General features: G+C 48.0%; 1 protein-coding gene across 2 annotated transcripts in view; it reads left to right on the top strand.

The window, feature by feature from the left end:
* The first annotated feature begins 1,214 nt into the window (after positions 1-1,214).
* Positions 1,215-14,619, top strand: part of SH3BP5 (SH3 domain binding protein 5) — a 76,430-nt gene continuing 63,025 nt past the window's right edge. Inside the window, exons 1-2 of one of the 2 annotated variants that reach the window (XM_025448697.3) lie at positions 1,215-1,417; positions 3,972-4,034. In XM_025448697.3, coding sequence (XP_025304482.1) covers positions 1,388-1,417; positions 3,972-4,034 — 93 coding nt within the window. In that variant the 5' untranslated portion in view covers positions 1,215-1,387. Of the gene's footprint in view, positions 1,418-2,084; positions 2,273-3,971; positions 4,035-14,619 lie in introns of those variants that run through there. The other variant, XM_025448696.3, reaches the window with a different exon arrangement.

The raw sequence follows: 14,619 nt of genomic DNA on the forward strand, positions 1-14,619 counted from the left end.
GTGCCCTTCTCAGAGAGGCCTTCCCTGTAACCACACAGGCACCTCCGCCTTGTCACCCTCAGTTCATTCCTTGCTTCGTTTCCTATGCATTTGTGTCCCAGTGAAGAATACAGAGAGTAGTACTGTGATTTATTTTCCTTATTTTAACTTCAGAACACTATTGGGATTGACACTGTAACTGGCCCAGGTCTCCTAAAAATACAACAACAAAAAAAGCCTGAACCACTGTTCTAGGGCAGTTTCCCTATGTCCATGGTGGCCTTTGGAACCATTCTCTTGCTCTTTGATCTAAGCTGAAATGGAAGTGTATCTGGGAAGTTGTTGTTTAGCACGGTGAGGGCGGGGTTCCAGCAACCGAGAAGCATAGGAGAGTCCGGACTGACCTCACTTTTCTTGTTTACAACCTCTGTCTCTCAGTTTATTCACAGCTAGGATAAAACCTGCCCCGGTACCGGCTCCGTTCTGCGCCACTGGGGAAACTGGTGGAAAAGCAAAAGCAACTCGGTGTTTTGCAAAACCTTTCAGGACATCTCTGAGAACTGTTGGCTCTCCCTTGATTTTAGAACAACGACCAGGTGTGACTGTTTCAGAACCAAACCGAATGTGTACGCCTGTATTACCTCCAGGAGACAGAACAAATCTCTTTTCACAGTGGACCTCGGTGCCAGCATGTGCAGGATGGTACCTTGCCCAAGGAATAATACCACCCCCCTCCCCTTCTCTGCTCTGCAATGTAGCTTCTGATGAAGCCATTAGAAGCAGGTTTCCCAAAGGTGGCCTTATTTTTTTTTTAACTTATAAAGATTTTATTTATTCATGAAACACAGAGAGAGGGGCAGAGACATAGGCAGAAGGAGAAGCAGGCTCCCGCTGGGGAGCCCAATGTGGGACTTGATCTCAGGATCCCAGGATCGTGCCCTGAGCAGAGGGGCAGAGGCTCAACCACTGAGCCACCTAGGTGTTCCCCAGGTGGCTTTAAAGATAGGCTCTCAGCCTCTGTCTCAAGCAAGTTTGCTCTTCAAACTCCCAGAGCTAATGGGCCACAAGCCTCTATGTAAAGGGTGCACACATTCTGCATTTTTGTAGTGGAGATATTAGCAGTGGCCAGGGGCAACGTCCTTGCCTGCTTTGCTAAGGTCAACTGAATTTGTGCTCCCTTGACATCACAGTGGCCCTGACAGTTCATAAAAGCACACACCTGCCATTCCTTCTTTGGGCCCATGCTGTTGAGCGTGCCAGGCAAGCGCTGGCTCCCTATTCTTTCAGGAAGGCAGGAAAATCTCGCCGTTCATAAATGTTTGGACAGAGCCTGCCCATGACACAGGGGTTACACCTGCTGCCGCCTGGAGAAGGCTGGACCTACCCAGCCCGACATCCCTGACGACCGATGCATTTTCCACGCTTCTTGGCTATTCAGGTAGGACCACCCCACGACCAGGAGGGCACAGGCTTTGGGCATGGCTTGACTGAGGAATCCAGGCACGAAGCTGCGCCCAGCTCCCCTCCTCGTGCTTCTGTGGCGTGTGAGCACATGTTTCAGTTCCCGTTCTGGGGGAAACTCTTCCAAGTAGGCTCCAATTCCCGAGGTTCAGCCAAGGGGGGGACCGTGCTGTGGAGGCACACAGGGATTTGAGGGAGCCTTGAAGCTGGTGCAGGGTCACCGAATACAGGCTTCCCAAGGGGACTTCAGACCGTGGAAGATACCCCAAACTTTGCTCCGAGCAGTCGATTTGCTCCGGCCGAGCAGGGAGGGAGAGAGGTGCCCCCAAAGCAGGCGGCCAGTGCGGGCAGCGCGGCCACAGCGCCCAGCGCGCCGAGGGGTGCGGGGGCCGCGGGATTTGTGACGGCGCCGGGGCGGCCCGGGTGGGAGCCGGGGGCGGGGGCGGCCGCGGCGGGGCGGGGCGGGGCGGGGGCGGGGGCGGCGCTGCGCTGCGGGCCGCGGCAGGAAGGGGGCGGCCGCGCGCTCTCGCTCGGCTCCGCCTGGGCCCGCGGGCTCCGCGTCGGCAGCGGCGCTCCGGACCGCGCGGGGCTGGGGCGAGGCGGCTCCGGCCGAGCCTGCGGCTGCCCGCCCCCCCCCCCCCCCCGGCGCTCCGGGGTCCTCCGCGCGGTTCGCCTCCCCGCTGCCCGCATGGACGCGGCGCTGAAGCGGAGCCGCTCCGAGGAGCCGGCGGACCTCCCGCCGCCGTCGGCCCGGGACTTGGAGGAGGAGGAGGAGGAGGAGGGGATGGAGCCGGCGCTGGAGGAGGAGGAAGAGGTGGACCCCCGCATCCAGGTGGGGCGCGCGGGGGGCGCCGCGCACCTCAGACCCCGCCTGCGCTCCGGGCCCGAGGACCCGGTTTTGCGGGGCTTGTGGGAGGCTGCGGCGCCCGCGTGGATGCGGCCGGACTGTGCCGCGGGGGCTCCCGCAGACCCCGCAGACCCCGCAGGGTGGGGGTCGCCGCGGCCGGCCCGGCGGCTCGGGCCGATGTGCAACAAAGGGAAAAGGGGGGCGGGGGCGGGGCGGGGCGCCGTGCGGGGGTCGGGGTCCCCCGCCGGGCAGGCGGCGCGGAGGGGGCGGGGGCGGGGGCGGGCGTCGTCCCCCCGCCGCGGGCCGCCCCGAGCCCCGGCCGCGAGCCCTCACCTGGCGGCGCCCGAGCCGCCCCCTCCGCCGGCTCATTGTCGCCGCGGGCTCGGACCTCCGCTTGGCCTCCAGGGCTGAGAGCCCCGCTCGTGGTCGTTAGGAGGTCGGGGTGTGAGCAGAAGCCGGGGACGGGGGATGCGCAGGGCTCCCGCGGGGAGGAGGCGGGGGGGGGGGGGGCTGGCTTTCTGTGCCTCCATTTCTGAGGGAGAGGATTAAAAAACAATTTCTGAGCCAAGATGTAGGAGTGACAGCTTCACCTCCTCACCCTCCAGGGAAAAGCACAGCACATCCCTTTCCAAGACCCGTTTTTCTACCCTTTCCATAAATCATTTAGTATAAACCTATATATACACTAAATGCAATATATATATTGCACCTATATCGATATATTGCAACATATATAGCAATATGTATGTATAGTCAATATATATCAATATGTATATATTGCAATATATATATATAGCAATATATATATTGCTTTTAATCGTGCTCTGCGATTTCTGGAGCCCTAATGGGTTTTTCAGCGCGCGGATCAATTAAAAGCCCATTTAACTCAGCTGTTGCCATTTAAATGAATTGTTTTGGCAGATTAGCAAGATAAAGATCAGGTGGGGAAAAAAAAATCTTTGCATGAGGAATTCTACTAATTAAAATCACTAGTTTAGGCTACTGAATCTTGTTTTCCCGGTAGGGGAATTCTGTTTGGGAGATCCTTTGTTTGCAGAGTAAAAGGAGTTAACTTCTTCGCTGGGTACTTTTTTTTTTTTTTTTTTTTTTTTTACAAAAATGTCAGTTTATAAATGTTTATCTGAAGGATCGGGATGAAAGCTAGTTTTTGTTTCGTTAAAAACAGCGAGGCAGGTTTAAAGATTGCCGGTTTGCAAGGAAAAGATTTTCAGTTCTAGAAAAATACTCAACCACTAATGAGTTAATGCCAGAATTCTGCCCTTGATTTAAATCATTTCCCTGAGTTTATAGTTTCGGCTTGCCTTTTGTTTATTTCATCGTCTTTTCTGCAAAGTTCTTTCTGTGAGGCAGGAGGTACTGTTTGGATTCCTAAACCATTTGTAACAGGTGGGTTTACCTGAAGGCACATACCTGGAAAACAGTTGACCTTCTAAGAAAAAAATCCCTAGGACCTTCAGACATTTTTGAAAGAAAAAGGCCTCAGAAATAACTGACATTCATTTGTTCTTCAAGCCAGGGCTCCACTGTTTTCCTTGAGAATTAATACTGACTCATCCCCCTTCCTCCAAATTGTGCTAGAGTACTTTTGCGGAGAATGAGCTCAGTCACACTGGAAACAAAAGACAATTCCTTTACATCTTTCTTCCCTCTCTCTCTTCACTAGGGAGAACTGGAGAAGTTAAACCAATCCACGGATGACATCAACAGACGGGAGACGGAACTCGAGGTACAGAAGGCTGGGTCCTTGTTTCTGGTGAGGTGGTGTCAGTCCTGCTGACACCAGCCTGCTTGATCTTGTTTTAATAGCTGGAGGATGATTGCTGGCGTCCCCTCCGCAGAGTTGAGCAACCGCCCGCCCGACAGAATAAAATGCACTGCTGAGCCCAGCGTGTGGGTGGAACACATGTGGATCCTATTTCACATGGTTTTCATCATGGGAGCTCCGTGGGGCCAAACCCAAGGGCTGTGTGGGGCACTGAAGTTCATGTGTCTGTGGAAAAGCATGAAAGGATTGAGGGGAGAATTACCTGCACTCTACAATGGATAAGAAAGAATGAGTTGACAAAGTCTTTCTGATATTTCAGGGTGATTCCTTACATTTGTACCTGGAAACATTATGTATTTCCTTAGACTTCTACTTTTTTTTTTTTTTTGACTTTTTGTCCTAAAAATCTCACCCCTCTTCCACTTCCCTGCTCATTTCCTTGTTGTCTGTTTGCGTGTAGAATATAATGATCTTCATGGTAGCAAAAAGCTGTCTGGACTGCAAGGGCTTTCCTGCTGGGAAGAATCTTGGGGGATACTAGAACTTGATTTGAATTTCATGAGCATCTTCCAACGTGAGTGTAAACAGATGAGCAGTCTTCACAGCTACCCGTCAGCCCCCACTCTGCTGTAGTAGTGGTTGGTTTTACCATCCATCAGCAAATTTGAACAAACCCCGCATGGATCTGAGAGCCTGTGAATGAATCTATCAGAGAATTGAAGGGATGCAGGGAGCTGTTGGAGGGCCTGTTTCTGTTGCAGGAGAAATAGTAGGGAAGGTCACTGAAAAGGGCAGGAAACATCTGGTCCCTAAGAATGAGGGTGTGGGAGATAGGAATAATCTACCGGGAATACACTGGCAGCCTTGATTTCTGACTGCATGGCTAGGCCCTGGAGGCACCAGATCTGGGCATTGCAAAAAAGGGGATTAAAAGTCTGTTTTCTGAGTTGTGTGTGAAGGATGATCACTGACGCCTCTGTTCTGATTGTATGTATCCATGAACACTGAGGCTGCCCTTCTCCCCCTGGTAAAGTAAAATATACATGTTTGTTTTAGATTTTATTTATTAGCATAAGCAAGGGAGGAGAGGGAGAAGCAGGTTCCCGCCTGAGCAGAGACCCCGACTCAGGGTTCAATCCCAGGCCCCTGGGATCCGTGACTTGAGCCAAAGGCAGATGGGTAACTGACTGAGCCACCCAGGTGCCCCAAATCTGCATGTTTATTTAATTTTTTTTTTTGACTTCTGATGAATCAAGTCTCTTTGGGCAATTGAAATCTCTCAGAATCTCACATTTCTAATATATTAAACAACAGAAACTACCATTTCTAGAGAACTTTAGAGTTTGCAGAGGTTTTTTTACAATTTTTTTTTTTTTTAAGATTTTATTTATTCATGAGAGCCAGAGAGGCAGAGACACAGGGAGAAGCAGGCTCCATGAAGGGAGCCCGATGTGGGACTCGATCCCGGGACTCCAGGATCACACCCCAAGCTGAACGCAGATGCTCAACTGCTGAGCCACCCAGGCATCCCTTTTTACAAGCTTTATCTCCTGTCACGGCAACCTAGAACTGTGCTATCCAATATGGTAGCCACTAGCCATGTGTGGCTAATTTACCTTTAAATTAATTGAAATAAGATTGGAAGTTCAGTAGCCACATTTCAGGAGCCCAGGGGCCATCGTTTGGACAGAACAGAGACTAGTTCCATCATTGTAGAAAGTTCTGGAGAGCACAGTCTGGAAGGGGGGGGATCTACCTCTTGTCCAGATGAGGAGGATGTGGTGGTATAGGGTCTCTTGGGTCAGTGATGTGACGGAGCCAGGTCCTTTTCCACATCCCCTCTAGCCCTCCTGTTCTGACATTCCAGCTATGAGTGGACAATTTGGAAATGGGCTCCCCTGCCCCCACCCAAGGATTGCTTTATTTATTTGACAAATATTTGTATGCCTATATTCCACTGTTTTGGGCCATGAACAAGAAAGCCCCACATGGTGCTTACCTTTTTTTTTTTTTTTTAAAGATTTTATTCATATATTTATGAGAGACCCACAGAGAGAGGCAGGGACCCAGACTCCTTGAGGGGAGCCTGATGCGGAACTCAATCCCAGGACCCCGGGATCACGCCTGAGCCAAAGGCAGACGTTCAACCACGGAGCCGCCCAGGCATCCTGGTGCTTACCTTCTGAGTATAAAATTGATTCACCTGATAAACCTTTAGCTCTCATTTCACAATCCTCTTTCTGAAAACACTTAAGTGTTTGTGTGGCACGGGAAGCTGCAGGACAGGTGTTTCCGGCCTGGCTCTGGAGAGCACTAGACAGCAGGGAAGAGGTGGTCAGAGCGGGCTTGTGTCGCTGGGTGACCTTTTCCTGGTATTAGTGTAACCAAGGTGGACTCCCAGAAGTATAATGCAAGCTACAGAAGTCATGAAAACTTCCCTAGTGGCCACATTAAAAAGGAAAAAGAAACCACTGAAATTAATTTTAACCTGTTTTGTTTAGCCCAGGACACCCAACATAGTGTAACTTCAATGTGAAATCAATATACAAATAATGAATGAGGGGTTTTACGTGTATTTCTTACTAAGTCTTCAAATTCTTGTGCATATTTTACACTTAGAGCACATCTTGGCTTGCACCGGCCACGTTTGCGTGCTGGATAGCTGCACGTGGCCTCAGGTATAATAGAGGTTTCCTGTCGGGCTCGGTAAGCAGCAGTGGGATTTCAGTCTCGGTGCAAGCACCCTGACGCTTGTGCTGGAGTTTAAGGGGAGAAGGGTGTGTGTGTGTGTGGTGAGCTGCCTGTTTTGGGTCGGGCACTCTGTTGGCCCCTGCAGATCAGTGAGTGAACAAGATAAAGATCCTGTCCTCAGGGAGTCTAATTTTAGTTTGAGGGCGAGGATCCGAGAGGTGGATGGTAATTGCTGATTGTCTTAACTGCAGCCAAAGAGTGATGTGACAGGGGCTCTGGGGGAGGGGGTTCCTGGAAGACACCTGAGCAGAAGCCTGCCACGTGGGGGACAGCGGGGGACAGGAGAGTCCCCGTACAAAGAGTAGCAGATGGAGTGAGCCATGGGGGTGGTGGAGGGGAGCATGCCAAAAGATGTGGGACAGGAAACAGCCATTTTCACATAGGGTTGGTTCTCATTATTCGTGGTGACAGTTTTCTGTAAAGTCCCTGTGAACATTGAATTAGGGAATACTGAATCGTGGCAGGGGCGGGGGATGGGGGTTGCAGGATGTTGTGACCAGAGGCTCACAGGAGCCCAACCTTACATTACTGTTCCCTTGAGCCTCTGGTCACAGTATTTTCATCTGCTGAGCAGTCTAGTACCTTGTGTGATGTGAGCTTCTGTTTAAAGCCAGTTCAGTTAACATACATTGGTGATTCATTAATGTAGGGCTCACAGGCGCCAGCACCGTGACCCGAGCCTGAACACAGCTTGCCTAAGGAACACGGTATGTTCTCCGGAAGGCCCATCTCAGCCTTCTTGGGCTCGGCCAGCACTTCATCCCCGGGCCTGGGGGCCGTTTCAAACAGCCGACTCCCCAACACAAAGCACAAGAGTGCAGAAAGTGTGGCCCTAGATGGACCTTGAAAGGACACTTGTTTACAGCCTGAGAGCTGAAACAAGAAGGCAGGGTGTCTCTTTGTTCCGCCTCACTGGGATCTCGCACGTTGGGGAGCTCAAATTTTGACCACTCTGTGCGTGTCTGTGAGTGACTGGAGAGGCTCCAGGAGCATTGATTTTGGAATTACAAATTTTAGTATGGAATCTGCACATAATGAGGATTGATTGGCTGTGATTTCCGAGCCTCTAGCAGAGGGTCTTTGGCTTCTGCGTTTCTTTTATTTATTTATTTTAAAAAGATTTTATTCATGAGAGACATAGAGAGGCAGAGATACAGGCAGAGGGAAAAGTAGGCTCCATGTAGGGAGCCCGACCTGGGACTCGATCCTGGGACTCCAGCATCACACCCTGGGCTGAAGGCAGGTGCTAAACCGCTGAGCCACCCAGGGATCCCCTGCATTTCTTTTTAAATGATCTGGAGTGGCCAGCACCCCTCCTGACTTTGACTCTGCTTAGAGCATGTCGGTGATCAGGTTTGTGGTAGCTGCTGCTTCTCTCAGAACGTGGCACAATTGGCTCTGGGCAGCGGTAGACAGAGGCGCAGGCCTGGATTCACCTGAGTGTCCCATCCCTTGTCTTGGTTCTTTAAATGGGAGAGAACTGAAAGGCTTCTGGATGCCAGCCACCGTCCACGTTGTCAGTTGGATATCTGCCCCTTCCTGCAAACCTCGGTTTGCCTCTGCCATTGTTTAAACAATGCTGTATTCCCTTTGCTCTCTGATTTATATCAACAGGGCCAGTCTTTTCAAGCTGTTGACAGGAGTAACCTTTTAACTAAAGAAGCCCTTGCATATAAGCCTGATATTTCAAATTAAGAAAAAATGTATTTTTCTCACATTTTGGTTAGTTGGCTTTAATCATGGAGTATTTGTTGCGCACACCGAAGGGAAGAGAGCAGTAGAGCGAGTGGGCAGAGAATTACAATTATTTAAAATACACAGTAGGTTACATGGTGATAAGCCGTAAGGAGAAAAAGCAAGGCAGGGAGGGGCCTAGCAGTGTGTGGGCATTTGGGAGCCAGGAGGATGCGGTGTTACATCTAGTGGGTTTGAAAGGCTTCCCTGAAAACCTGTCTGGAGAGAGGACACCTCAGGGCCATGTGAGGGAAGAGCATTCCAGCCAGAGAGAAGAGCCAGTGCTAAGCTAGGAGCAGGACCTGACCTCCCCGAGCACCAGCAAGGGGGCCCCAGTGTCCTAAGGGTGGAGTGGGCCCTGCATAGAGGAGAGAGTCTGAGAAATGACTTCAGTGTGTAGCAACCCTGCCAGCATGAGTAAATGTGATGTTGTACTTTTACAATGCATGTTATGTAGATCTAGCTTTTTTCAAGTTTGTTTTTTTTTTTAAAGATTTTATTTATTTATTCATGAGAGACACAGAGAGAGGCAGAGACACAGGCAGAGGGAGAAGCAGGCTCCATGCAGGGAGCCCGACATGGGACTCAATCCCAGGTCCCCAGGATCAGGCCCAGGGCTGAAGGCGGCGCTAAACTGCTGAGCCACCCGGGCTGCCCTCAAGTGTTTGTTAAAACAAGATGCAGCACAGCAGATTTCTAAAGCATTGTAATCAAGTTTGCGATATTTCCATGCCAGTTACTTATCTTTTACTGTGTGGTGCCGTGTTTTCATGGTCTCCCTTTCTTGCCTGGAAGGTGGGCTGTTCTAGGGCCAGGAAATGGCCAAGGAGGAGGAGGAGGAAGGACGCCACCAGGGCTAAGTTACTCATTGACAGCTTCTTCTGGCTCCAAGTAGTCAGAAGCTGACTTTTTCATCCTGCCCTTCCCCAGGGAGGCAAGAGCCATTGTCAATGTTCAAGCTCCTTCCCTCACTGTGTGGGTGGGGGTGGTTTGAAAAAGCATTTGATTCTAGCCAGCTGTGTTCCTCAAACTTGCATGAAGCCTGCACCCAGAATCTGTTTCTCTCCCTCCAGAAAGCAGCACTTTCTCTTAAAAAAAAAAAAAAAAAAAAAAAGGTAAAATAATAAACCCTGTTTTATGCTTGGAACCTCGGGGGAGTTGAGGGTGAAATGGAAGTGGTCTGGGTGTCTTGAGCTGGAGTGGCAGTTGCTGCTGCCCTCAGGATTTTGGCCTGAAGTTTGGTCATCAGAATGGTAGGACTTAGGGCTTCCTGCTGCTGGGACATCAAGGGACAGTCACTTTTGATCTAATGATTGCACGTGTAAGAATTTATCCTAAGGGAATAACTGGGCAAGGATATAAGCCCAATAATGTTCATTGCAGCATTGTTTAAAAATTTTGGAAAATTATGAATCTAAATGACTATCAATAGGGGATCTGTAAAATGAATACTATCCACAGGCAATGGCTGATAGCGTAGGCCTTAAAATGATGACACAGCTTGCTATTGAACTAGAAAGAGGGATGCCTGGGTAGCTCAGTGGTTGAGCGTCTGCCTTTGGCTCAGGTCCTGATCCCAGGATCCGGGATCGAGTCCCGCATTGGACTTCTTGCCGGGAGCCTGCTTCTTCCTCTGCCCCTGTCCCTGCCTCTCTCTGTGTCTTACATGAATAAATAAATAAAATCTTAAAAAAAAAAAAAAAAAAAAAAAAAACCTAGAAAGATGTCTGAATAGAAAGCACATTCCAAAGGAGCCCACAGTATGGTCTTAGTCTAAAAAAGGTTTATATGCATACATGGAAAAGATTACACATGTTCTATCTGATGAGAGATGGGTAATATTTATTGTCTTTGTACTTTTCTATATATATTTTTTAGTTATTTGCATTGAATTTGTATCACTTTAGAATCAGAAAAAACTCTAAACCCATAGTCATGGGGAAATAGTGGGTTGAGGGAAGATTGGTCTTAGTATCAGGTGATATGGGTAGGATCTGAGGTCTGTTGATTTTTAGGGGCATTTGGCCCATGGGAACCTGAATCACCTCGTCTGTGAGTTGGGGTAATGATTCTTGCCCACATCCTGCAGTGGCCTGGAGGGCAACAGGGAGTGCTTTCATAGCCACACAGCCTGGGTGAAGGAGAGGCCTAATGCGTGTGGGGCAGGCAAGGAGTGCCAAGGCCCAGTGGGTGCCAGAAGCCAAGGAGTCTCTGACAGGGTGTCCATGGGAGCCAGGCCTCTCATAGTCTCTGACCACGGCTCTGCTCTCCTCCCCCGTGCCCTGCCATGACATTTCTTTGTCAGAGATGGGCTCTGGGCAAGGGGCCAGAGAGAGGGCTTGTACAGGAGAGATGGACTTTGCAGTCACCAGAGCAGCGGGCCTTTGCTCTGTGGCTGGTCTACTGGGATGTGGAGATCAATTTCCTGAGAGAGACCTGCTTTGTTAGAGTCCTCTCCTGGGATCTGTCTGGTGCTGTCTGTGGTACTCAGTAGCTATCTGAGTGTACACGTAACAACAGATTGCCCCTTCTTGGCTTTGGGCAAATCACTTAATGTCTCTGATCCTTGGTTTCCCCATCCCAATGATGGTGCATTGTGAGCGATGGCTCACAATGGCTCTTGGCATTGTCATGCATGGTGCCTACAAAACAGGCAGGTCTGCTTCCTTGAGAGCCATTTGACCCCAGGCTCTTCTTAGGCTGGGCTGACCCTGGACACAATGGAACCACTGGTAGAAGATAACCTGTGCTCTCCTTCCCCTCCCCAAAGACCCTTGCTCATAGAGGTCTTATGAAGGTTTGAAATTCTGCCCTATGGGTTTGTCCGTTTATAATTGAGGTACAATTGATAAACTATATCCTGTTTAGTTTTAGGTGTAAGATGCTAGGGTTTCAAGAGTGGCTTTTTACAACCGACAGAATGGGAGAAGATATTTGCAGATAACATATCCGATAAAGGGCTAGTATTCAAGATCTATAGAGAACTTATCAAACTCAACATCGAAAAAACAATCCAGTCGAGAAGTGGGCAGAAGACATGAACAGACATTTCTCCAGAGAAGAGCTACACATGACCAACAGGCACATGACAAAATGCTCCGCATCACTGGCCATCAGGGAAATACAAATCAAAACCACCATGAGATACCACCTCACCTCAGTGAGAATGGCTAAAATTAACAAGATAGGAAACAACAAATGTTGGGGAGGATGTGGAGAAAGGGGAACCCTCTTGCACTGTTGGTGGGAATGCAAACTGGTTTAGGCATTCTGGAAAACTGTGGAGGTTCCTCAGGAAGTTGAAAATAGAGCTACCCTATGACCCAGCGATTGCACTGCTGGGTATTTACATCAAAGATACAGATGTAGTGAAACGATGGGACACCTGCACCCCAATGTTTATAGCAGCGATGTTCACAATAGTCCAGCTGTGGAAAGAGCTGAGATATACTTTGACAGATGAAAAGATAAAGATGTAATATGTGTTTATGTGTATATATACACGTATATGTGTATGTGTGTGTGTATGGATAATACACAATGGAATATTACTTGGCCATCAGGACAAATGCCTACCACTTACATTGATGTAGATGGAACTGGAAGGTATTTTGCTGAGTGAAGTCAGTTGGTGAAAGACAATTATATGGTTTCACTCATGTGGAATATAAGAAATAGTGAAGGGGACTATAAAGGAAAGAAGGGAAACTGAGTGGGGAAAAAATTAGAGGACATAAACCATGAGGAACTCCTAACTCTGAGAAACAAAGGGTTGCAGGAGTGGAGGTGGGTGGGAGGATGGGATACCTGGTGACAGGCACTAAGGAGGGCATGCTATATGATGAGCACTAGGTGTTATATGTTGGCAAATTTAAATAATAAAGAAGAGTGGCCTTTTACGTTAAGGGTGGCATATGTGGTAGTGACAAGTGGCCATGATCTATTTAGTGGGAAGAAATTAGGTAACAAAAGTTGAAGTATACATAATACTATATGTAGACCATATGTAAAACAATCTACACATACAATAATTGAATGTGCATCTGAGAGAAAAAAAGGTCTAGTGGGGTCCACAGACAATGGCTTATTACCAGTTAAGGTGAAGTAAATACAGAAATTGAGAGAAAGACTTTGGAAACTTTTTTTAAAATGCAGTTTGACATTGTTGTGACACGGCATTTTTTTTCTAGTTTTTTAAAATTGTAGTCTGCAGAAGTGTTCAAAGTGGGTTGGGAGGGGAGATCCATTACCATAGAGTGTGAGAAGCATGGGTCTAGAAAAAACGTACCCTCAGATGTGACCAGTGGCTATTGCTAGGAATGCTGGTGGCTTTTTTTCTTCAGTTTTTGTATTTTCTGAATTATTCACAATGACCATATTTTATCACTTTCATAAGCAAGGGATGGGGGTGGAGAATGAAGCAGTATTATAAAGAGATGTCTTTATGAGTCAAAGAAATGAATTTCTATGGAAGGAATTTTTGCAACTATGAAGGCTGGTGGGAAAAAATGTTCAGATTGGTAGTCCCTGCCTTAATTGTGGATAAACCCTGATGTTAGTGGGTTTGCTTGGTGAATTACTGTTTTGTTAAATGGTCATTGTGGTGATTCACGGTGGCAGGAAAAGTGCTGTAATGGCATTTCAGGATTGTCGATAGCCAAGAAACCCTCACTTATACACTTACTGTAAAACAAAATCACCAAGAGAATGGTGGGAAACATTTCAAGTATTGGGAGTATTTAGATATTGAAACTTAGTTATTATGCGAATTTGAGTTACTACATGATTTTTCTTTTTTTTTTTTTTTTTTTCATACTACATGAATTTTAAGTGAATGAGGACTTTGGGCACTTAGAGGCTGTCTTTCACAATCTTACTGGAGCTCCATTAGCAAACTGCTGTTAGTATGGGCTGTTGGCTAGAACATAGATATAGCTATCTAATATTGGAATGGACTCTATTGCCTTAAAAAAAAAATCAGATAGGTCTTCCTTTGAAGCTGTAAATACCAGTGAGATGATACATAAGCTTTGCTGGCTCGTCAGCTGGAACCCATCACAGGAGCATAGGCACTCGCTGTTATAGTACAAATGAACTTTTCTCCAGTGACATGACTGTATATCCAAGACACCATCCCTCTGACTCTGAGGTGCCACAAAGTGTCCCCACTTCAAAAGAGGACAGGCTATGGGGGTTGATGGATTTGTTGCTCTCCCAGTGGTTGATAGAAGCTTCAGGTCACCTAGTCGGCAGAGCAGTGGTCCCCACGGACTGTTAGCCTTTTCATATAGAGCTCTTATTTTTCCCTCTGAGCATTTGTTGTAGGGACTTTTAATGTAGTGGGACGCGTGTGTGTTTTGGCTGAATTAAACATCTCCTGAACCTTATCCTTTGGCAAGTATCCCAGTTATCTTTGCCCAGCCCTCCTCTTTGAGAGTTACTTAATCTGCCTATGCTCACTTAGAAGTTTCCAGCAGTAGAGACTGTATGGCTTTTATGTGGTGCATCTTCACCAACAGTCTCATGATAATTTGTAAAGTACCTCTTCAAGAGCTCGGAGAATCGGCCTCTTTTGTTTCCTTAAAGGAAGACGGGGAAGACATTTTCGTTCTATTCTTGCCTGATTTTTTTTTTTCCTTTGCTGTGTTTTGCCGGATTATCCAAGAGATATTAATATTTGCTCTGACAGAAAGAAACTGCTAACAGGGAGACAATGAGAGGAACATCCGCTGTTTGTTATAACCACAGACAAGCCCACTTAATATAAACTCTAACATTGTTTGGCATGAGACTCAGCCGAGGCATGATGAATGGGGTTTGGTTGTCTTCACCACCCTACCCTTCTGTTGCTAGCATGCAAGGGTCCTGCCTCCCTCTGCTAGATTTGATGTTCTCTTCCCCAGTTTTTTGGCTTCATTGAAAGAAGAGTATAATGGGGTGTTGTGCTGCCTCATTGTTCTGGTTACTATTTCTACTGAACAAATGACCACCCAAACTTCATTGCTTGGAACAACTGCTCTAATTTGCCCATAATTGGGGGGCAGGAATGTGGAGAAGGCTC

The sequence above is a fragment of the Canis lupus genome, chromosome 23 (genome assembly GCF_003254725.2).
Source record: "Canis lupus dingo isolate Sandy chromosome 23, ASM325472v2, whole genome shotgun sequence".
NCBI lineage: Eukaryota > Metazoa > Chordata > Mammalia > Carnivora > Canidae > Canis > Canis lupus.